This window comes from Chiloscyllium plagiosum, unplaced genomic scaffold, assembly GCF_037043375.1.
Source record: "Chiloscyllium plagiosum isolate Xiang-an unplaced genomic scaffold, Cpla_swu_hap1 HiC_scaffold_4, whole genome shotgun sequence".
Lineage (NCBI taxonomy): Eukaryota > Metazoa > Chordata > Chondrichthyes > Orectolobiformes > Hemiscylliidae > Chiloscyllium > Chiloscyllium plagiosum.
In genome coordinates this window covers 135301657-135326824 of record NW_028270142.1, presented here as the reverse complement: position 1 = coordinate 135326824, position 25168 = coordinate 135301657, and the positions used below count along the sequence as shown (strand labels likewise).

Here is a 25168-nt window from a genome sequence, read left to right as displayed (position 1 = left end):
ATACTCAGAAGAAATTCCTCCCCACCTCTGTCTTAAATATTCAATCCCTTATTCTAAGATTATGTCCTCTGGTCCCAGATACTGCCACAAAGAGAAACAATCTTTCTACATCTACCTGTGAAGTTCTCTCAGAATCTATGTTTCAATTAGGTCACCTCTCATTCTTCTGTATTCCAACAAACACAGGGCCAACTACTCAACCTCTCCTCATAATACAGTCCCTTCATACCAGATATCAGCCAAGTAAATCTTGTCTGGATTGCCTCCCAATACCATTACATCTTCCTTTAGATAAAAAGGACCAAAACTACTTTCAGTATTCTAGCTGTGCCCTGACTAATACCTTGTAAAGTTTTAGCAAAACCACCCTACTTTGATACTTCATTCCCATTGAAATACAAGTCAACATTCTATTTGCCTTCCTAATTACCACCAAGCTTGGATACCAGCTTTTCATGATTCACTGATAAGGACTCCCAGATCTCTCCAATCTTTAGCTTTCTGCAGTCTCCCTCGGACTGAAGGAAGGAAGATGCTTAGAAAGTGAGTTAATTAGTCAGCAGCTGGAGTAGACAATCCCTGAAGTAACATGAACGTGAAGTGTGTTGGAGTCTGCAACACTGAACAGGATCGAAGGGTGTGACCAAAGAAGGAACTGGATTCCCACAGTTTGGTAAAATTGGCAATGGGTAATGTTAGAGTGTTGCAACATGTTAGGGCCCTCAGGGCACATCAGTACTGTGAAAAGGTGTTGGCTCTCTGTTTACTCATCCTCAATTATTCTCTCCCGTTCTCAAAACACAGCACATTCACAATAACAAAAACAAAAATTGCTGGAAAAGGTCAGCAGGTTTGGCAGCATCTGTGAAGAGAAATCAAAGTTAATGTTTCTGGTCCGGTGACTCTCCCTCAGATGCTACTATATCTGCTAAGATTTCCCAGCTACTTCTGTTTTTGTTTCTGATTTACAGTATCCACAGTTCTTTCAGTTTACATTCACAACAATGCTTATTATTGGATTGGAGGAGCCCAGTATCCACAAACCTAAGCATGCATTTATATTGAAGATCATTCTTACCAAGGTCTATAATTCTATAATTCTGTGAAACAGAGAGAGAATCATATCTAGTATTCTAAATATAATAACAGAATCTAAAAATGTATCAGTATAACCATGACTTTTAAGAACGTTAAATAAAAATAGAATGTGCTAGTGAAACTCAGATGTGACAGGTGAGTTTCTCCAGCATTTTCTATTTTTATTTCAAACCTCCATCTAGTTTTTCACCTTTAAAAGATTTTGGCTTAAACTCATGAAGGCAGCATCCTATCATCTTACAATATTTCTCATTACAAAACTAGGTCATGGCAGCACAATGTCCCAGTGTAACAACTGAAATCTGCCTAGTTTCACAAAACAAATTTAACAGTAGAATCAGTGAAAAGTCAGCTGCAATCCAAATTAAGAAACTGGGCCAAACCTGCCATAAATTTTCCTTAACACTATAAGAAACCCCTCAACTGAATCATGGCTGATTCAACACACCTCACGTCCACTTTCCTGCACTTCGCCCGTAGCCCTTGACTCCACTACTGATCAAGAACCAACCCATCTCAGCCTTTACATACACACTGGTCCCACAATTCTCTATGACGAGGAGCTCCAAAGACTCTCAGCCGTCTAGTAAATGCAATTTCGCCAGTAGAGAGAGCCAGCACATTGCGTGCGAGTGCCCTGCAATCTAAACAGCTGGGACAACTTGCCTAAGAAAGCACGTAGCACACAAGTGACACCATCCGCATTCGCATGCGAAATTGTGGAGCTGGTTCTGAGCGAAATGCTTGCGAAGGAGTACTCGGAAGCGAGAAAAGGAAATCACCAAATGACTGTCAGTTCGGCAGAGACAGAGAGAGAGAGAGACTGGGAAAGTGAATGCAACACACGGAGTATTTTTTTCCCCCTTGTTGTGCTTACGCTGCTGCACTGTGCGGTTTGGTTTCGCAGCGACCCATGTGTGAAGTTCCAAGCTGCAACAGGAGGGTGAACATGGCCTTTAATAAGAAGCACCAAGCGACTAACCATCGGCGGCACAAAAAGACCTTTAACTGGACGCGGACGCAGGCGCACTCCGCCGTTGACCTCGCGCTTGCAGGCCTGGTTTCCGTTAGCAAAAACCGGGAGACGGCCAATGGACCAGCGGCCTTCAGCGCATATCCTCGCCGTCTTTATTGTCTATTTATTCAGATAAATATTCCGGACAGAGTGGGCAATCATAACTTTTACAAACTTACCAAATACGACTGAGACCAGCGGCTCTGAGCGTCGATCTCGGCGAATTTCTCCTCCATATTTTAAGCGTGCGAAGGCGAACTCCCGTTCCCTCCTGTTCCCGCTCCGTCCACTTTCTCCTTCAGAGTTCGCCTCTCCTGGACTCCCCAGCCGTCCACATTAAAACCCGAGCCCCGTGTGGCTGGCACGGGCCCGCACCGCGCATGCGCCCGCCTCCCCCGGGGTGGAGAAGGGCGCATGCGCGGGACTGGCGGCTGGGGAAACCAGGAAGTGGCGCTGACATGTGTCCACATTGTCAGGCAGAGTCACTGTCAATCTGTATGTATTCACTGTCAGTTTGTGTGTGTCATTCTTGGTCTGTGTCCCTGTTGGTCTGTGTGTATCATTCTCGGTCTGTGTCACTGTCAGTCTGTGTGTATCACTGTCAGGCCGTCCCATTCCCCCACCTTCTTACTTTATGTTTATCCCTGACCAATGCACATCCCTGAACATTATGGGCAGTTTAGCATGGCCAATTCACCTAATCTGCACATCTTTCGATTGTGAGAGGAAACCCGAGCACCCGGAGGAAACCCACGCAGACACGGGAGAACGTGCAAACTCCACAGAGACAGTCGCCCGAGGCTGGAATCGAACACAGATTAGTCTTCTTTGATTCAGACCAGGAGAAAGTGAGAACTGCAGATGCTGGAGATCAGAGCTTAAAAATGTGTGGCTGGAAAAGCGCAGCAGGTCAGGCAGCATCAAAGGAGCAGGAATGAAGAAGGGCTTATGCCCGAAACGTCGATTCTCCTGTTCCTTTGATGCTGCCTGACCTGCTGCGCTTTTCCAGCAACACATTTGATTCAGACCATACTGGAAACATTGACTGTGTCTCTCCACAGATGCTGCCACTCCTGCTGAGTTTCTCCAGCATTCTTTGTGATGGTTCCAATATTTCCAGTATTTTGTTTTTATTCAAGTAAAGTAATTCAATAGTTGACTCAAGTTAAATCTTCTGCCAAGAGTTACTGATTCTGATTTTCAAAAAGCATTAGAGCAGTTTATGTTTTGTAGTACTTCTATTCTATAAACAAATAAAAGTAATGATTCCATTCTTTGAATGAGAAGAAGTAAAAGAATTTGCATTTATCTTATGTGATGAAGTCACTTTTATTATTGATATTGGATTGCAAAAATTGCTTCAAATGCAGAAGTGAGAAGATACATAAACATACTTCTCTTTCATTGGTCACCTAAAAGCCACAGTGACACTTTTTTTCCAAAACCATTTATTGGAAGTAACATGGTTTAAGCTCAAGAAACAGCTAAGGTTGAAGACTGGTGGGATTTACTGGAAATCACATGTCTAGGGTTATGGCTGTCAGAAGCTGAGAGACAGAAACACAGCCTTAACTTTTCAAATTTATGACCCTCTACATATTCTGAACCTGTCATGCTAACCCTGTTTCCATCTCCCCAAATGCTGCCCGAGTATTTCCAGAACTCTCTGTTTGGACTTGCGGGGAAGGCAACTTTTCTGATTCTGAACTCATTCTGGGCTGGAGTTAATGAACTGTGCTCTCGAGTGGTCTGGTTTGTTTGAAATTCTGTATCTCTTAAACTCTGAAACATTTTAGCAAAGGTAGATTCTGAGGTACAAATTCCAGGAGTTAAATCAGTTCAGTTTGAAACATTTTAACGTCTTTGAAGAGGATTATTACATTCAGCACTCTGTCGATTCTTCAGGTATCTGTGAAAACACCAGCTAAGCCTTTATGCTGCTATCAATCAGCTACACAGAGAATCCTGTTATAGAGTTATAGAATCATACTGCACAGAAACAGATCCTTTGGTTCAACTCGTCCATGCCAACCAGGTTTCCCAAAGCTAAACTAGTCCCATTTGCCTGCGTTTAGACCATATTCGTCTAAGAGGTAAAAACAATGACTGCAGATGCTGGAAACCAGATTCTGGATTAGTGGTGCTGGAAGAGCACAGCAGTTCAGGCAGCATCCAAGGAGCTTCGAAATCAACGAGGTAAAAACAATGACATATTCGTGACATATGACATATTCGTCTAAACCTATTCATTCATGTACCTGTCCAAATGTCTTTTAAATGAAGTAACTGTACTCTGGCAGTTCAATCCACATATCAATCACCTTCTGTGTGAAAAAGTTACCTCTCAGGTCCTGTTTAAATATTTCTCCTCTCACCTTAAAAAAAAGCCGTCGAGTTTTGAACTCAAAGTTTGTGCGAAGATTTGTAGCTCGGGTGCTCGTTGTTGTGGTTCTGTTCGCCGAGCTGGAAGTTTTTGTTGCAAACGTTTCGTCCCCTGGCTAGGCGACATCATCAGTGCTTGGGAGCCTCCTGCGAAGCGCTTCTTTGAAGTTTCCTCCGGTGTTTATAGTGGTCTGTCCCTGCTGCTTCCGGTTGTCAGTTTCAGCTGTCCGCTGTAGTGGTTGGTATATTGGGTCCAGGTCGACGTGTTTGTTGATGGAGTTTGTGGATGAATGCCATGCCTCTAGGAATTCCCTGGCTGTTCTCTGTCTGGCTTACCCTATGATAGTAGTGTTGTCCCAGTCGAATTCATGTTGCTTGTTGTCTGCGTGTGTGGCTACTAAGGATAGCTGGTCGTGTCGTTTCATGTTCATGTATGCGGATTGTTAGCTGTCTTCCTGTTTGTCCTATATAGTGTTTTGTGCAGTCCTTGCATGGTATTTTGTACACTACATTAGTTTTGCTCATGTTGGGTATCGGGTCCTTCGTTCTGGTGAGTTGTTGTCTGAGTGTGGCTGTTGGTTTGTGTGCCGTTATGAGTCCTAGGGGTCGCAGTAGTCTGGCTGTCAGTTCTGAGATGCTCCTGATGTATGGTAGTGTGGCTAGTCCTTTTGGTTGTGGTATGTCCTCGTTCCGTGGTCTTTCTCTTAGGCATCTGTTGATGAAGTTGCGCGGGTATCCGTTGTTGGCGAATACCTTGTATAGAAAGACCACGGAACGAGGACATACCACAACCAAAAGGACTAGCCACACTACCATACATCAGGAGCATCTCAGAACTGACAGCCAGACTACTGCGACCCCTAGGACTCATAACGGCACACAAACCAACAGCCACGCTCAGACAACAACTCACCAGAACGAAGGACCTGATACCCAACATGAGCAAAACTAATGTAGTGTACAAAATACCATGCAAGGACTGCACAAAACACTATATAGGACAAACAGGAAGACAGCTAACAATCCGCATAGATGAACATCAACTAGCCACGAAACGACACGACCAGCTATCCTTAGGCACACACGCAGACAACAAGCAACATGAATTCGACTGGGACAACACTACTATCATAGGGCAAGCCAGACAGAGAACAGCCAGGGAATTCCTAGAGGCATGGCATTCATCCACAAACTCCATCAATAAACATGTCGACCTGGACCCAATATGCCAACCATGACAGCGGACAGCTGAAACTGACAACCGGAAGCGGCAGGGACAGACCAGTATAAACACCGGAGGAAACATCAAAGAAGCGCTTCGCAGGAGGCTCCCAAGCACTGATGATGTCGCCGAGCCAGGGGACGAAACGTTTGCAACAAAAACTTCCAGCTCGGCGAACAGAACCACAACAGTTTTGAACTCACCCACCCTAGGGAAAATATCTTTACTATTCACTTTTTCCAAGCCCCTCATAACTTTATTAACCTCTCTCAAACTGCTATGCTCCAGTGAACAGAATTTCAGCCTTTATTTATAACACAAACTGTCCAGTCCCAGCAACATCCTGGTAAATCTTTTCTGAAACTCCAATTTAGTAATGTCCTTCCTACATCAGGGCAACCAGAACTGTACACAGTACTCCAAAAGTGGCTTCAACTATACAACTACAACACGATCTCCCAACTCCTATCTCGTCAATTGTCTGAGCAATTAAGGCAAGTGTGCCAAATGCCTTCTTAACTACCCTGTCTACCTGTGATGCAATTTTCAAAGAACTATGTGCCTAAATGCCTAGGCCTCTGTACAACAACACGCCCCAGTGCCTTATCATTAACTGTATAAGTCCTTCCCTTGTTCGTGTTATCAAAACGCAATAACTTGCAATGATCCAAATTAAGATCCTTCTGTCAATCCTTGGTCTATTGATCCAATTGATCAAGATCCTTTTGTAATCTAAGATAACCGTCTCTGTCCACTATATCACAAACTTAAAAGCTTCCTAAATTCTCAGGCAAATAATTTATATAAATGACGAACAACAGTGGACCCGGCACCAAACCTGTGGAACACCTCTGGTCACAGGCCCCCAGTTTGGAAAACAACTCACCACCACCACCCTCTTTCTCTTACCATCAAGCCAACTTTGTGTCCAATTGGCAAGATCTTCCTAAATGCTCATAAAAATAGAACTAAAAATTGTGACATAAATGAAATAAAGGGATGGTATTACGACAAGTAAATCTTCAAGGTTCTAAGCAAGACAGGGAAGATTTATGAGTCGTTAACAGCACCAGTCTAACCAATGTGTTGTCTTTTTTAAAAAATGACAACAAGTCTTCTTTGAGTCAGACTGGACTCAAAAAATTAAATTTATTTCTCTCTCCATCAATGCTGCTAGACCTGCTGAGTTTCTCCAGCATTCTTTGTGTTTGTTCAAATATTTCCTGCAGGTCAATCTCATCAATATTGCAAAACTGAGCATTAGGGGTATGCTTGAGTGTTAGTTGTAGGACAATAAGCCGATAAATATTAACTTACATGGACTCAAGCAAGACAGGAAAGATGTATGAGTCGTTAACAGCACCTGTCAAACCAATGTGTTGTCTTTTTAAAAAAATGACAACAAGTCTTCTTTGAGTCGTACTGGACTCAAAAGGAATTAAGGGCTATGGGGAGAATGCGGGGAAGTGGAGTTGAAATGCCCATCAGCCATGATTGAATGGCGAGTGGACTCGATGGGCCGAATGGCCTTACTTCCGCTCCTATGTCTTATGGTCTTATGGACTCAGAAGGGAAGTTCATGAAATCCCAAAAAGATGGTGTGACACCCTACTGTATTTGCACTTCCAAAAAGCCTACAAAATGAAACAAATAAAAGGTGTTGGAGATTTAAGGTGTAACCTAATGATAAAAACTGGCAATAAAAGAACATTTAAATTCTCTTTGTTTTCACTTAAAATATTCCATGGCATCTTTTCCATCAGTTCTAGAGAGCAGATGGAAATTTAACTTTTGTTACGAAGATGTGGGTGAACTTTACCTTTTAAGAGAGTTAAAAGCTAGCAGTGGCAGCACCAAGTGTTCTCAATAAGACACTCAATAATACTGGAGTAGCTGGTTGCCTGCAAATGACAAAAAAAAATTCAAAATAGGCCAATCAGTTTAAATTATTCCCTGGAAAAATACCAATTTCCAATCATGTTTGACAACCTTAAAAGCCAATGACACAATCTGATGCTCTGTGGTAGAAGACCAGGGAAAATTGAACAGTTGGGAGGAGAACTGCCAAACCCCATTGGGTTAAAAACTGCCTGAAAAATAGCTCTCGTAAAAGTACCTTTTTTGAACAGTAACCTGTGAAGGAGAATTCCTAAGAAGAAAAGAATACACAGGAAGATCCAAATAGAAGAGCTGAAAGCTGCCTGGTTTTGAGACAAGAGGTGTTGTTTTCTAAATCTTAATTGAGAGTTTTATCTGACTAGTGTTATAGAAAGGAAAGTAAAAGATAGGTTAGAGCAAGGACTTGTACATAGTTGTTAGTTTATTACTCTCTGTTATACTTTAAGAAACAAAGTTGTTGATTTTTATTTTAAATAGTTCTTGGCCACTCGAGCTTTTACAGATTACAGCACGGGATAAATCTTTTCTGTGTTGCTGGCTTTAAATTAAGCAGGAGAGTTTACCTCGTGTCATACCACTTTTCATTTGAAATACTGTGCAGCAATACCTCACTACTGCACTTTCCAGCGTCCGTTCTAGGAATTATGTCAGTGTGACAATAGTAAAATCTAAGGTATGAAGAACATTTCTAATGAATTTTTACAAATATATCTGAGCAAAACTGTAGCAGATTAACCTCACTGTGCGGAAGTGAAGGGTATTGTGTAGTGTAATGAATTAGTCAATACGCATACTGAGAAATGCAGAGGAATGAGCTAAAGGTCATAATGAAAAACATTTCAAGGTAAGAGTGGACTCACTACTCAATATTTCTCATCAGTGTATAACAGCAATCAACAAATGAATGCTGAACTATAGAGCCTCAGGAGCAGAATAAAAATTGCAGGCAATTGTGCTTAAATCAGACCACTCTGATCTGACCACATCCTGAATACTGCATCTGTTCATTGGAACATTAAAACTTTGGAAGTAGAACTGAAAATAGTAAACCAATTTACCAGAAGCATCAGAGAAGTGAAGTCTGAAGAAAGCCAGGAGAAAACTCTATGTTCAGTCGGTAATATGGCCTCTCCGTTTTGATTGAAGCATACACGATTCTGAGGAGTCTTCATGCCTTTAAAATTGGAGGCAATTTTATCTCTCAGATGGCCATGAAGCCTTAGAATTCACTTCCTAAAACTGTGGTGGATGCAGAGTATTTGGATATTTTGAAAGCAGGAGGTAGAAAGACTGTTACTGAGCAAGGGATGAAAGGTTATCAGGGGTAGGCAGAATTGTAGATTTGAGGTTATTATCAGATCAGTCAAGACTTTATTGAATGGCAGAGCAGCTCAAGGGATTTAATGGCTTTTTCTTAGATGAAGGAAGGGCTGTTGATGTCATATACATGGACTTTAGTAAGGGGTTTGATAAGGTTCCCCATTGTAGACTAATGGAGAAAGTGAAGTCACATGGTGTGCAGGGTGTTTTGGGAAGGTGGATAAAGAACTAGTTGAGCAACAGGAGATAGAGAGTAGTCGCTGAAGGGAGTATCTCGAAATGGAGAAAGGTGACCAGTGGTGTTCCACAGGGGTCAGTATTGGGGCCACTGTTAATTGTAATATATACAAATGATCTAGAGGAGGGCACTGCTTGTATGATCAGCAAGTTTGCAGATGACACGAGGATTGGTGGAGTAGCAGAAAACATAAGAGATTGTCAGAGAATACAGGAGGATATAGATAGACTGGAGAGTTGGGTGGAAAAGTGGCAGATGGCTTTCAATCCAGACAAATGTGAGGCAATGCATTTAGGTAAGTCTAATTCTAGAGCAAATTATACAATGAATGGAAGAGCCTTGGGAAAAGTTGGTGGGCAGAGAGATCTGGGAGTGCAGGTCCATTGTACCCTGAAAGTTGCTGCACAGGTGGATAGAGTGGTCAAGAAAGCATATAGTATGCTTGCCTTCATTGGACGGGGTATTGAGTCTAAGAGCTGACAAGTCATGTTAAAATTGTACAAAACATTGGTTCAGCCGCATTTAGAATACTGTGTACAGTTCTGGGCGCCACATTACCAAAAGGATGTGGACACTTTGGAGAGGGTGCAGAGAAGGTTTACGACGATGTTGCCTGGTATGGAAGGTGCTAGCTATGAAGAGAGGATGAGTATGTTAGGATTATTTTCACTAGGAAAAAGGAGATTGAGGGGGGACCTGATTGAGGTTTACAAAATCATGAAGGGTATAGACAGGATGGATAGAGACAAGTTTTTTCCCAGGGTGAAGGATTCCATAATGAGAGGTCACGCTTTCAAGGTGAGAGGTGGAAAGTTTAAGGGGGATACATGTGGCAATTACTTCACACAGAGGGTGGTGGGCGTTTGGAATGCGTTGCCAGCAGAGGTGGTAGAGGCAGGCACGGTAGATTCATTTAGAGTCATAGAGTCATAGAGATGTACAGCATGGAAACAGACCCTTCGGTCCAAGCCATCCATGCCGACCTGACATCCCAACCCAATCTAGTCCCACCTGCTAGCACCCGGCCCATATCCCTCCAAACCCTTCCTATTCATATACCCATCCAAATGCCTCTTAAATGTTGCAATTGTACCAGCCTCCACCACATCCTCTGGCAGCTCATTCCATACACGTACCACCCTCTGCGTGAAAAAGTTGCCCCTTAGGTCTCTTTTATATCTTTCCCCTCTCACCCTAAACCTATGCCCTCTAGTTCTGGACTCCCCGACCACAGGGAAAAGTCTTTGTCTATTTATCCTATCCATGCACCTCATAATTTTGTAAACCTCTATAAGGTCACCCCTCAGCCTCCGACACTCCAGGGAAAACAGCCCCAGCCTGTTCAGCCTCTCCCTGTAGCTCAGATCCTCCAACCCTGGCAACATCCTTGTAAATCTCTTCTGAACCCTTTCAAGTTTCCCAACATCTTTCTGATAGGAAGGAGACCAGAACTGCATGCAATATTCGAACAATGGCCTGTACATCTGCATGCAATATTCGAACCAATGTCTTGTACATCCGCAACATGACCTCCCAACTCGTGTACGCAATACTCTGACCAATAAAGGAAAGTATACCAAACGCCTTCTTCACTATACTATCTACCTGCAATTCCACTTTCAAGGAGCTATGAACCTGCACTCCAAGGTCTCTTTGTTCAGCAACACTCCCTAGGACTTTGCCATTAAGTGTATAAGCCCTGCTAAGATTTGCTTTCCCAAAATGCAGCACCTCGCATTTATCTGAATTAAACTCCATCTGCCACTTCTCAGCCCATTGGCCCATCTGGTCCAGATCCTGTTGTAATCTGAGGTAACCCTCTTCGCTGTCCACTACACCTCCAATTTTGGTGTCATCTGCAAACTTACTAACTGTACCTCTTATGCTCGCATCCAAATCATTTATATAAATGACAAAAAGTAGAGAGCCCAGCACCGATCCTTGTGGCACTCCACTGGTCACAGGCCTCCAGTCTGAAAAACAACAAGATGTGTCTGGACAGATGCATGAATAGGTGGGTAGTATAGGTATACAAATGCTTAGGAATTGACTGACAGGTTTAGACACTACATTTGGATTGGCTCAGGCTTGGAGGGCCGAAGAGCCTGTTCCTAGGCTGTAAATTTTCTTTGTTCTTTGTTCTTCATATGTACATATATGTTCATATGCTCCCCCATATACACAATCTCCTACAAGCTCCCCTCCCCACAACACCTTAAAGCTCATTCAAACTAGGTCTATTGAATATCCCCAATTTTAATTGCTCCACCATCAACAACCACATGTTCAGATGATGAGCCCCAGAGTTCTGGAATTCCCTGATTAAACCTTTCTGCCTCTCTACCTCTCTCTCTCTCATCTTTTAAGATGCTCCTTTAAACATTATATTTGCCTGTCCTACCTGTTACAACTAGGTGAAATTGGCTCTCCCTTTTTCAACTGAATTGGTTGGTTGCAACAAATATACTTAAATTATTTCAGCATTCGACTTTGTCACATCTCAATTAAACATGTCGTTAATTACTACATAATAAAGGAGCCAGTTACACAGTTTTCTTGTGGAAGAAAGAGAAGTCCTACTACATAACAATCTCAAGACAAAATAATAGAATGTAACATCATAAAGCAGAGAACATGGCAGCAGAAGTAAACATCAAATAAGTGACTTATTTATTAGCACAAATAAGTGCTAATAAGTGACTGATCTGAAAACCCTTAACTCCACTTTCCTACACTTTTCCCATAACTCTTGATCACTTCAAGTGTTTAAAATATTATCTCTACCTTGAATAAACTTAATATCCCAACCTATGTAGTGAAGAATTCCATGGGTTACCTATCCTGTGAGAGAAGAAATTCCTCCTCATCTCTGTCTTAAATGGGTGAGCTCCTTATTTTGAGATTGTGCCCTCTGGTCCTAGACATTCCCCACAAGGGAAGACAAGAATTCTACATTTACCCTGCCAAGTTCCCTAAGACTGGGTCACCTCTCACTTTTCTATATTCCAATGTATACAGGCCTAACCTACTCAACCTCTCCTCAAAAGACAGTCTCTCCGTACCCAATACAAAACTGCACAGAGTATTCCAGCTATTGTCTAACTAATGTCCTGGATAGTTTTAGCAAAACCTTCCTACTTTTATATTCCATTTACTTTGAAATAAAGGCCAACATTCCATTTGCCTTCCTTATTACCTGCTGAATTCAGATGCTAGCTTTATTGCATAAGGACTCCAAAATCTTAGTTTCTATAGTTTTCTGCAGTCTTTCTCCATTTAACTAATATTTGACTCCTCTATTTTGCCTCCCACAATGCATATCCTCACATTTTCCCATGTTATACTCTATCTGCTGAGTTTTTACTTACTCACTTAGTCTATCTCTATCCCCCTGCACACTGTTTGCATCACCTTCACCACTTGCCTTCTCATCCACAAACTTGACTATAGCACATTCACTTTCCTTATCCAAGTCATTAATATACATTCAAATTAAACACTCAGTTTTATAAAAGTTTATTAAAACATCATTGAGTTTTTAGCTAAATGAAAGGAAACCAATTACTAAATGTTCATTGACTTGAGTTTTTGACCATCGTGTGTGTGTGTGAGAGAGAGACAGAGAGAGAGAGAGAGGTACTGTCATTAGCAATCTCCAAGAGTTCAGAGTTGAGGAGAAGTCCTGAGATGCTTAGAAGTCATTGAAAAGAAAGCTTCAGAAGCAGAAGTGTGTTGAAGTGCTGGAGTTGTGGTTAGTGTGGAAGGCTGTTGTGGGTTGCAATGGGACATTGGCAGGATGCAGAGCTGGGCTGAGAAGTAGTAGATGAAGTTCAACCTGGAAAAGTGTGAAGTGATTCATTTTGGAAGGTCGAATTTGAATGCAGATTATAGGATTAAAGTAGAATTCTTGACAGTGTGGAGGAATAGAGGGATCTTGGAGTCCACATCCATAGATCCGTCAACGTTGCCACCCAAGTTGATAGGATTGGTAACAAGGCGCATGGTGGTTTGGCTTTCATTAGCAGGGGGATTGAGCTTAAGAGCCGTGAAGTTATGCTGCAGCTCTATAAAGCCCTAGTTAAACTACAATTGGAATATTGTGTGCAGTTCTGGTCGCATCATTATAGGAAGGATGTAGAAACTTTAGAAAGGGTGAAGAGGAGAGTTACCTGACCCTACTCTCTCTCTCTAGCTGTTCATTTGCTCTCTCTGTTATAGGAAGGACAGTATTAAACTGGAGAGGATTCAGAAATGTTTACCAGGATGTTACCAGGAATGGAGGATTTCAGTTATAAAAATAGGCTGGGATCATTTTCTCTGGAGTGTAAGAGGTTGAGGGCTCACCATATGGAGGTTTATAAAATCTTGAAGGGCATAGATAAGATGAAGAGTAAAGATCTTCAGGTGGCACATTTATTCAGTGATCAGCACTACTGCCTCACAGCACCAGGGTCCTTGAGTTCGATTCCACATTTGGATCACTGTCTGTGTGGATTCTGCGTGTTATCCCTGCGTCTGTGTAGGTTTCCTCAAGGTGCTCTGGTTTCCTCCCACTGTCCAAAGATGTGCAGGTTAGGTGGATTGGCCATGCTATATTACCCAAAGTGTCCAGGGATGTATAGTTTCGGGGAATTGGGAAATGCAGGGTTACAGGGATTGGGTGGGATACTCTTCAGAGGGTCGGTGCGGACTTGATGGGCTAAATGGGCTGCTTCCTCACTGTAGGAATTCTATGTCTTTTCCCTAAGTTGGGGGAGTTCAAAACTAGGGGACATATTTAAAAGGTGAGAGAAGTAGGATTTAAAAAAGAAAGTGAGGGACGACTGTTTTACACAGAGAGTGGTAGTGTGTGGAATGAACTGTCAAAGGAAGGATTTGGGCTATCAGGAGAGGGTGAATAGGCTGGGGCTGTTTTTTTCTGGAGCATCGAAGGTTGAGGGGTGACCTTATAGAGGTTTATAAAATCATGAGGGACATGGATAGGATGAATTGACAAAGACTTTTCCCTGGGGTGGAGGAGTCCAGAACTAGAGGGTATAGGTTTAGGGTGAGAGAGGAAAGATATAAAAGGGACCTAAGGGGCAACTTTGTCAGGCAGAGGGTGGTGCGTGTATGGAATGAGCTCCCAGAGAGAGTGGTGGAGGCTGGTACAATTGCAATATTTAAAAGGCATTTGGATGGGTATATGAATAGGAAGGGCTTAGAGAGATATGGGCCAAGATGGGACTAGATTAGGTTGGGATATCTGGTCGGCGTGGACTAGTTGGACCAAAGGGTCTGTTTCCGTGCTGTACATCTCTATGACTGTAAGTGATGGATGCAGGTATAGTTACAACGTTTAAAAGACATTTTGGATAAGTACATGAAAGGTTTGGAGGGATATGGGGCAAATGGAGGTAGGCAGGACTGGTTTAGTTTGGGAACATGGTCGGTGTGGCATAGTTGGTCCAAGGTGTCTGTTTCCATGCTGTATGACTCGAGGTTAGTGAGCAAAATTAGGGCGCATGGTATTGGGGGCAAAGTACTAACTTGGATTGAAAGTTGGTTGGCTGACAGGAAACAAAGAATAGTGATAAACAGCTCCATTTCGGAATGGCAGGCAGTGACCAGTCGGGTACCGCAGGGATCAGTGCTGGGACCGCAGCTTTTTACAATATATATTAATGATATAGAAGATGGTATTAGTAATAGCATTAGCAAATTTGCTGATGATACTAAGCTAGGTGGCAGGGTGAAATGTGAGGAGGATGTTAGGAGATTACAGGGTGACCTGGACAGGTTAGGTGAGTGGTCAGATGCATGGCAGATGCAGTTTAATGTGGATAAATGTATGGTTATCCACTTTGGCTGCAAGAACAAGAAGGCAGAGTACTACCTAAATGGAATCAATTTAGGTAAAGGGGCAGTACAAAGAGATCTGGGTGTTCTTGTACACCAGTCAATGAAGGAAGGCATGCAGGTACAGCAGGTAGTGAAGAAGGCTAATAGCATGCTGGCCTTCATAACAAGAGGGATTGAGTATAGAAGCGAAGACGTTCTTCTGCAGGGCCCTGGTGAGACCACACCTGGAGTATTGTGTGCAGCTCTGGTCTCCAAATTTGAGGAAAGACATTCTTGCTATTGAAGGAGTGCAGCGTAGGTTCACGAGGTCAATTCCTGGAATGGCGGGACTACCTTACACTGAAAGACTGGAGTGACTGGGCTTGTATACCCTTGAGTTTAGAAGACTGAGAGGGGATCTGATTGAGACGTATAAGATTATTAAAGGATTGGACACTCTGGAGGCAGGAAACATGTTTCCGCTGATGGGTGAGTGCCGAACCAGAGGACACAGCTTAAAAATACGGGGTAGACCATTTAGGACAGAGATGAGGAGAAACTTCTTCACCCAGAGAGTGGTGGCTGTGTGGAATGCTCTGCCCCAGAGGGCAGTGGAGGCCCAGTCTCTGGATTCATTTAAGAAAGAGTTGGACAGAGCTCTCAAGGATAGTGGAATCAAGGGTTATGGAGATAAGGCAGGAACAGAATACTGATTAAGGATGATCAGCCATGATCATATTGAATGGTGGTGCAGGCTCGAAGATCAGAATAGCCTACTCCTGCACCTATTGTCTATTGTCTATTGATGCTGAAAGGTAACTGGTGATAGCCATGGGTCATACCTCACCAGGATAATGTGCATTAAATCAAACCCCACTATTCCTGGATTCATCACAAAAGTTAAAAACATTGTCAAGCTACATAAAGGCCTCAATTTATCTGTCTAATAGATGATCTTAAACAAAATTACAGGTCAAATTTCTGTGCTTAAAAAACACTACTATACATAGCAATAAATACATTCTTACCACAGGTAAACAACTATGAACTGTTAAGCAAACTTCATTGTCAAAATTCTAATACCTTCTACACCTTACCCCATATGCACACTTGAAACAAAGATTTGGAGATACCGGTGTTGGACTGGGGTGTACAAAGTTAAAAATCACACAACACCAGGTTATAGTCCAACAGGTTTAATTGGAAGCACACTTGCTTTCGGCACGACGCTCCTTCATCAGGACAATCACCTGATGAAGGAGCGTCGCTCCGAAAGCTAGTGTGCTTCCAATTAAACCTGTTGGACCAAAACCTGGTGTTGTGTGATTTTTAACTTTGAAACAAAGAAACATTGTTGTTGTGGAGAAAGGGAGAAAATTCTGTGGAAACAGTTCAATGCTACCAGATCTCAAGGTTTGATTAACAGAATCCTTTTGTTTCCCAACTCTTTTAGTTCTCCAAGCTTTTCCTTAAGATTTTTTCATTTTTTTACAGGAGGTACAGAGTGACTGTTTCACAAGTGATGAAGTCAGATTGCAGGTACTTTACTAGACACACACACACACACACTGATGATCTTTTGACATCACCACAAATCCATTCAGCAATCCGTTACCAGCTGAATCTCACTTTGTATGCAACCTTGGTACCTATGCCACGTCCTCTTATGCCTTCCTCCACTGCTTGCACGATGAGTTCTACTAATTGGTTTTTAAAACTCCAACAATTTCTCGTTCAGTCCTATGTTGTTGAATGGTCCTTTTCTCAATTCATTCCACAATCAAAAATAAAGTAAAATGTTTCGGTCTCCTACATACCAGTCTGACCAAGAAATTTAGTGCGAGAAAGGGGAACTTCACTGCTGTTTGAGTGTCTATAAGGATATTGTTTAGATAAAATGGATTAATCTTTCTCTCAGAGATTTGTAATTAGATTGTTCCAATTGTTCCTGTTTGATATAATTTGTGTGTTTTTGAAAAACAATCACACAGATTCATAGACACACAGTGCAGAGGAGGCCATTCAGCTCATCAAGTCTGTACCACCAAAAGTATGTTAAATCTACACAGATCACACTTTACAATGCTTGACCCGTAGCCTTGACACTTCAAGTGCTCATCCAAGTACCTTTTAAAGATTGTGAGGTTACTCACCTGTACTACCGTCCCAGACCACCAGCATCCTTTGGATGAAAAAAATATTTTCCTCTATTCCCTTCTAAGCTTCCTGCCTTTCATGTTAAAATTATTTTCCCTTATTACTGAACCTTCAGATGAGGTGTATAGTTGCTTTCTATATGACCTGAGTATGCATTTTATAATCTTAAACACCGAATCAAGATCTCCCGAAATGCTTTCTGCTCCAAAGAAATCAATCTGAGCTTATCAATAGTTCCAGAGTTCCCAAGTCACTTTTCATAGAAATCATAGCACAGTGTGTAATCATAGAATCCCTATAGTGTGAAAATAGGCCCTTCGTCCCAACCGACCCTCCAAAAAGTAACCCACCCACACCCTATATTTACGCCTGACCAAAACACCTAACCTACACATCCCTGAACACAGCAGGCAATTTAGCATGGCCAAGTCACCTAACCTGCACATCTTTGGACAGTGGGAAGAAACCCAGATAGGCGCAAGGAGAATGTGTAAACTCCACACAGTCACCTGAGGATGGAATTGAACCCAGGTCCCTGGTACTGTGAGGTAGCAGTGCTAACTAATGAGCCACCATACCACACTTCTGTTGACACAGATGAATTCCTCTTCTAATGTAAAAGCAAAATACTGATGATGGTGGAAAAAGACCATGTTGAATATACATTGTTATAATAAGTTATTCACCTGGGTGGGTGAGCAAGTTTGCGGATGATACGAAAGTCGGAGGAGTTGTAGACAGTGAGGAAGGATGTGGAGGTTACAGCGGGATATAGATAAGCTGCAGAACTGGGCAGAAAGGTGGCAAATGGAGTTCAATGTAGCTAAGTGTGAGGTGATTCACTTTGGTAAGAGTAATAAAAAGATGGGGTACTGGGCTAATGGTCGGATACTTGGTAGTGTGGATGAGCAGAGGGATCTTGGTGTCCATGTACACAGATCTTTGAAAGTTGCCACCCAGGTAAATAGTGCGGTGAAGAAGGCATATGGCGTACTGGCTTTTATTGGTAGAGGAATTGAGTTCCGGAGTACTGAGGTCATGTTGCAGTTGTATAAGACTCTGATGCGGCCGCATCTGGAGTATTGTGTGCAGTTTTGGTCGCCATACTATAGGAAGGATGTGGAGGCACTGGAACGGGTGCAGAGGAGGTTTACCAGGATGTTGCCTGGTATGGTAGAAAGATCGTATGAGGAAAGGCTGAGGCACTTGGGGTTGTTTTCATTGGAGAAAAGAAGGTTTAGGGGTGACTTGATAGAGGTGTACAAGATGATTAGGGGTTTAGATAGGGGCGACAGTGAGAATCTTTTTCCACGTATGGATTTAGCCATTACAAGGGGGCATAGCTTTAAATTAAGGGGGGGTAGGTATAGGACAGATGTTAGGGGTAGGTTCTTTACTCAGCGAGTCGTGAGTTCATGGAATGCCCTGCCAGTAGCAGTGATGGACTCTCCCTCATTATGGGCATTTAAGCGGGCATTGGATAGGCATATGGAGGATAGTGGGCTAGTGTAGGTTAGGTGGGCTTGGATCGGCACAACATCGAGGGCCGAAGGGCCTGTACTGCGCTGTATTCTTCTATGTTCTATGAAGTTTTTACTCCTCTTGTTCTTGTAGATTCTGCTCTGGAGAGTTTCTGAATTCTAGAAATCTCTATTTCCTCCTGAATTTTGTGTTTCTTTTCATAAATACTTAACTGTAAATTCTTCAAAGTCTTGCAACATATTGGGTATTTCTAGTTCAGAATCATTGGCCCTGATTTTGCGGTCAGTGGTGAATGAACAGCATTTGCTGCGATTCAGCTGGCTTACCCCTGCCCATATACCTATTGCAAGTCTTAATTTGTCAATTTCAGTTTCTGGGAATTTTTTATGGACAGCTACCTTTCAGAGAGCTATTTTGCTGGCAGTTGTTTTGCCCTTTAGTGTTCTCCCCCAACTTTCAAAATGTCCGATTATATATCCCAAAAATCAGATCGTTTCATTGGTTTGATGTCATCCCAAACTGTAAAATGCAAATTCGATTGAATTTTGGTATTTGGGACATAATTTAAACTGATTGACAGAATTTGAAATGTGTTTTTGTTCCATGGCAATGCAACTCCAGCTATTTTTTTTCAACCAAATGTTATATATTTAAATGGTTCAGTACACTGTGCTTTCTGTTCTTGCCAGCTTCCTCTCTCTCTTAAAGGTACAGTAACCTACACCTTCATAGCATATGTGATAATGCTCCATTGAAATAGCTTGGAATATTTTACTCCATTAAAAGTGCTATATTAATGCAAGTTTAAGTAGTTAAACATACTTATGTTTAATATAATACAGGTAAATATGGAATGCTATAAATTAAATCCAGACAGTAAGACAGGGAACAAGTTTAAACTTGTAACTGAAGTTTGCAAATGCATATTTAGGAAAGACACATTGAATAGACATCAACACTTCAATGTTCAGAGAGTGGATAATCACCCAGAAATCATTTAAGAAGTGGTAGACTTCACTCACATGAAGCGCTAGACATTAGCAAGATTTTCAACAAGGTTTTGCACCGTAAACTGGTTAGATCACATGGATTCCAGAGGGAGCTAACCAATTGGATACAATGTTGGCTTGAAAGTAGGAGACAGAGCTAAGTAGTAGAGAGTTGTTTTTCTGTTTGGAGGCCTGTGACCAGCAAAGTACTGCAAGGATGGGGGCTGGGTCCACTGATTTTCATCATTTATATAAATGATTTGGATACAAATATAGGAGGTATGGTTAATAAGTTTGTTGAGGACACCAAAATTGATGGTGTAGTGGACAATGAACAAAGTTATCTCAGAGTACAATGGAACCTTGATTAGGTGGGCCATGGGCTGAAGAGTGGCAAATGGATTTTAATTTAGATAAATGCGAGGTGTTGCATTTTGTTAAGGCAAACCAGGGCAGGATTTATACAGTAATGGTAGGACCTTGGGGAGTCTTGCCAAACAAAGAGAACTAGGGGCATGAGTGTGTTGTTGGGAAAGCACAGCAGGTCAGGCAACATCTGAGGAGCAGGAGAATCAATGAAATTCGATTCTTCTGCCCCTCAGATGCTGCCTGACCTGCTGTGCTTTCCCAGCAACACAATCTCAACTCTGATCTCCAGCATCTACAGTCCTCACTTTCTCCAAAGAGAACTAGGGGTGCAGGTTTATAGTTCCTTGAAAGTGGAGTTGCAGTTAGACAGGGTGGTGAAGAAGGTGTTTGGCACACTTGCCCTTGTTAGTTGGTGGACTGCATATAGGAGTTGGGAGGTAACGTTGCAGCTGTATGAGACATGGTTGAGGCCACTTTTAATATATTGCACTAATTTCTGGTTCCCCTGCTGTAGGAAAGATGTTGTGAAACTTGAAAGGGTACAAGAAAGATTTACAAGGATATTTTCGGGATTGGGGGGTTTTTAACTGTCGCGAGAGCTTAATAGACCGGAGTTTTTTTCCCTGGAACGTCGGAGGCTGAGGGGTGATCTACAGAGGTTTATAAAATTATGAGGGGCATGGATAGGGTGAGTAGCCAAGGTCTTTTCCCAAAGGGAGTCCAAACTAGAGGGCATAGGTTTAAAGTGAGCGGGGAAAGATTTGAAAGGAACCTGAGGATGCATGTATGGAATGAGCTGCCAGAGGTGGTGGAGGAGACAGGTACAAATACAACATTTAAAAGGCATCTGGATAGGTATACTCATTTGAGTACATGTCACAATGAAGCTAATTCTAATTATAATATGAATAGGAAGAGTTTAGAGGGATATGGGCCAAATGCTGGCAAATAGAACTAGATGAGTTCAGGATATCTGTTTGGTGCAGACAAGTTGGACAGAAGGGTTTGTTTTCATACTGTATAACTCTCTGATTCTAAGTGGTTCAATACAGTTATTGGGAGAGGGAGAGGGCCAGAGGAATATGTTGAGATAGATTGCCTTCATCTTCACATATCTTGGGAGCAGTAGCGAAAGCAAAGAGTAACAGGAATAACTTGGAAGAAATAGGTCAGAGCTCTCCTGCAAGATCATAAATGCTACCGTGATAAGTCACGGGCTTTTGTCTAACTGTGCCTTGAAGGTCCTTATCTTGGAGAATTACTTATGTAGCAGACTTCATGTGAAACTTCACCAAGATGTAGATGCAATGTGCCATAGACATTCTGATTATTTCATTTAAGTATATTCTCTTCTTAAAAGTCAGGGGACTCATCTTTCTGAAATAAAAGACTTGCATTTACATACTTGCTTTTCACAATGGCAAGCCATCCCAAAGTGCTGTAATGCATGAAACATATCAGCCTACTTGAATAAAAATTGCTACCAGAAACAGTAATGTTAAAATGACTGAGTGTGCTGATTTGGAGAAGATATAGAACATAGATCATTACAGCGCAGTACAGGCCCTTCGGCCCTCGAAGTTGCGCCGCCCTGTCATATTAATCTGAAGCCCATCCCACCTACACTATTTCATGTACATCCATATGCCTGTCCAATGACGACTTAAATGCACTTAAACTTGGCGAATGATGTTTGAGTGATAAACATCAGCCAGGTGACCACAGCCAATATCCCTGCTCTTCTTCGAAGTCATGCCACAGGAGGACGGACAGACATTTCAGTTTAACACTTTATGCAAAAGATTGCACCTTTGACAGATCAACATACCCTGAGTAATGGAGCGGAGTGTCAGCTTTGATTTTGTTTGGGCTCAGATGCGGGATTGGGACTTGAATGTGCAAATATCTAGGTTCTTCTGGGAATCATGTTGTCCACCATCTGATAAATTAATTTCATCATGATCGACCTCTCAGCTTTAATTTCCTCTGCCACTGAAGATGGGCAAAGATAATGTTCTCACCAATGCTTGTTAGTCTGCCTGTGAACATTGCATCACCAAAACTAATGCACCGATTCCAAAAAACAGAAATGGCAGAAAAGAAGAGCTGAATAGGTTTTGGTGAAGATTTGAATGCAAATCCATTAACAAATTGGGTATCTGACTTTTTTTTCAGATTGCTGTGACTTGTTTCATTCAGAATATTGTTGATTGTTTAGAATGTTGCGAATTGTCTTAGTAGTTGCAGTGGAATTTGTTATGACAGCCAAAACACTGTGGGGAGGTGATGGCCAAGTGGGATTATCACTGGACTGTTAATCTAGAAATGGATGTAATGCTCTGGGGATTGGGTTCAAATCGTGCCACAGCAGATGGTGGAATTTGAATTCAATAAATATCTGCAATTAAAAGTCTAATGGTGACCATGAATTCAATGTCAAGAAAAAAACCCATCTGATTTACTAAAAGTCCTTTAAGGAAGATAGCGTTTTCCTTCTTAGGGAAGAAAACTGCCACTGTTACATGGTCTGGCTGATATATAACTCCAGACCCACAACAATGTGGTTGACTCTTAACTGCCCTCTAGGCAATTAGGGATGGGCAATAAATACTAATCTAGATAGCAACACCCTCATCCTGTGAGATAATTTTTAGAAACAGAGTTTTCAGAACAGGTTAATGGATATAGATTAGCCTGAAACTTCCTATGTAACATGGAAGGTCTTAATCAAAATATGTGTTTTTCAGCTTCATATTCACAAGGCATTAGCTATGCAGGGGAAAGCTTCAAAAGCTATTTAATGATAATAATGTTGAGTTAACATAGGAAGGTAGAGGTTATGTACTCTACTGAGTGGTCATTGGTCTTGTCATAACACGAGGAAAATATTAGTTGTATCAAGAACAATGAAGGCTGCTGCGGTGAAATTTGTAGCAGAGATTTCAGTACGGATCGATGGATGTGGCTTGGCCTGAATCCCCCCAGTGAGATGGAAGCTGTTAATAATGATCTTTCTTTTTGGCAGCTTTGCATTTGCAAAGCACCAACCAGGTAGGGAAAAGCCTCAAGGAAGAACTGAGTAATTATAATTATGATAAGTTATCGCAGCAGAGATTATGCACTGTGTTGAGTGACATCTTCATTTGTACTATCATTGAATCAAGAAAAAGTTGGTTTAATTACAGGTAATGAAAGTATAAAGTGAAATGATGTTGTGCAATAGTATGAGCAATAACGCATACAGTAATTAGTAGGTTGGGCAGCATCTCTGGAAAGAACATAGAAGATAACATTGTCAAATGGTCCACAACCAAAACATAATCTTTATTTTCTCTTCAAGAGGTATTGCCTGATGCGCTGTATGTTTTCAACATTTTCTGTTTCAAATCTGTTTTTATTTTTCTTCTTTTTGCATGTATCGGGCACAGTGAAGAACAACAAGTGTGTAAATCTTCATTTATATTCCACAACCAGGAAGAAAAGAAACACCCGACAAGCAGTGCCCTTCTCAAAGGGCAATGCTGTGTGATCAAGCAGTGAAGGGGAGGGTGGAGTTAAATCAAAATAGAGTTGGACGGGGAAATAATACACTCCACTTCTTGCGGTGCCCACCTTTCCCTGAAAATCTCAAGAGTATTGGTGTCCTTCTCCCAGGCTCTGAGATAACCATGGAAGAGGGCAGGCAATTGGCCTAACGACCTCCTTTACGTCCCACTACCTGGACCTGTTTATGGTCAGTTTGGACAGTCCAGGAGTAGTCCCATGAGGAGGTCTACCCTCCACCCTCCGCACCGGGTACCCAAAAATCACAAGCATGGGACTGAAGTGCAACCAAAAACAGAGAAGGTTTTTAAGAAAATAAGAAAAGGAGTGTAGGGGCCCACACCCAATATATACATGGCGAAAGTGAGTATTGCAGATGCTGGAGATCAGAGCAAGATTACATTGGTGCTGGAAAAGCACAACAGGTCAGGCAGCATCCAAGGAGCAGACAAATCTATGTTTCGGACAAAAGCCCTTCATCAGGAATGATTCCCGATGAAGAGCTTTTGCCTGAAACATCGATTTTCCTGCTCCCCACTATATACATTGTCCATGGATTCCACAGCACCACAGAACAAGCAGTTGTGTTGGGAACAGTGCCCTTCACCCGACATCCCCAAGAGAAAGGGGGAGAACTCCCATGTAGAGAGCCCTCCACTGGGGATCCCCACTGCCCGCTGGCAACTGGACATGCCAAGGTAAAAACAATGACTGCAGATGCTGGAAACCAGAGTCCAGATTAGAGTGGTGCTGGAAAAGCACAGCAGTTCAGGCTGCATCCGAGGAACAGTAAAAGGTGTACGGGTGGTGGATGTGGGAAAAGAGGTGGATAGTGTGCAGTAGCGGTTGATATAGGGCATGCTGTTTTATGTCCCTAAAAGGAGTAAAACTAGTTTTAATTCTGCTGACACCCATCTGAAAGGTTGACTCAAAGAATTTCAAGTCCAATCCAACTGCTGGCCAGTTAATTTTATGTTGTAATTGATATTTATCTGACAACATAGCATGATGTCAAATAATCCACTTTAATTTTTGTGTCAATTATGCAATTAACAAGAAAACATTTGGGAAAAAGCATTGATCAAATCAATTGTACTCAATAAATGATGTATATCTCAGTACCAACATTTGTATCCAAAGAAATGGTGAGGACCATGTTTTTCAGAACAAAAGTTTTAGCATACTAAAATTTTAGTATGCTAAAATACAATTTTGAGTATCCAGTTGCACTGTGTAATTCAGTAATTTGCTACTCTACTGCTAGATACATCAGATCCTACCTTGGATACTAAGTCATTCAAATGTCAGTAGACAGTAGTTTGGGGTCAGTTTGTCAGTGAGCGAGAAAGGCTACAGAATGTGACATCTTGTTGCTGAAGTGCTGCTGATACCTGGCTCCATGCAGTTGGGACCAAGGACAGTCCATGGGCAGTAAAGGTCTGCTCGAAACAGCTCGAAAGCTGGAATTGTGTCAATGAATAGATGCAGCCTTGTGAAGCCCATTTGGATGCAGCATGGGAAGAAATATTGAATCACCAGGAGATTAAAAAGTGTTGGCTGCTGCATGGCTGAGAAGCTGGCACCATACCTGTGTTTAAGATGTGGGAGTACAGCCTGGTCAAAACAGTGTAAAG

General features: G+C 42.1%; 1 protein-coding gene and 1 long non-coding RNA gene across 5 annotated transcripts in view; one reads left to right on the top strand and one right to left on the bottom strand.

Annotated features, from left to right (window-relative positions):
- LOC122548846 (tyrosine-protein phosphatase non-receptor type 2-like) overlaps positions 1-2470 on the bottom strand; it is a 94376-nt gene extending 91906 nt beyond the window's left edge. For 2 of the 4 annotated variants that reach the window (XM_043687695.2, XM_087986710.1), the window contains exon 1: positions 2293-2469. In XM_043687695.2, coding sequence (XP_043543630.1) covers positions 2293-2349 — 57 coding nt within the window. In that variant the 5' untranslated portion in view covers positions 2350-2469. Of the gene's footprint in view, positions 1-2292 lie in introns of all 4 variants that reach the window. The other 2 variants (XM_087986712.1, XM_087986711.1) reach the window with 2 other exon arrangements.
- A 108-nt stretch (positions 2471-2578) lies between these two features.
- LOC148150490 (uncharacterized) lies at positions 2579-23615 on the top strand. Its single transcript, XR_015757053.1, has 4 exons — positions 2579-2608; positions 4019-4309; positions 16489-16533; positions 23420-23615. It is a non-coding gene; the product is annotated as an uncharacterized LOC148150490 (long non-coding RNA).
- Positions 23616-25168: the final 1553 nt, after the last annotated feature.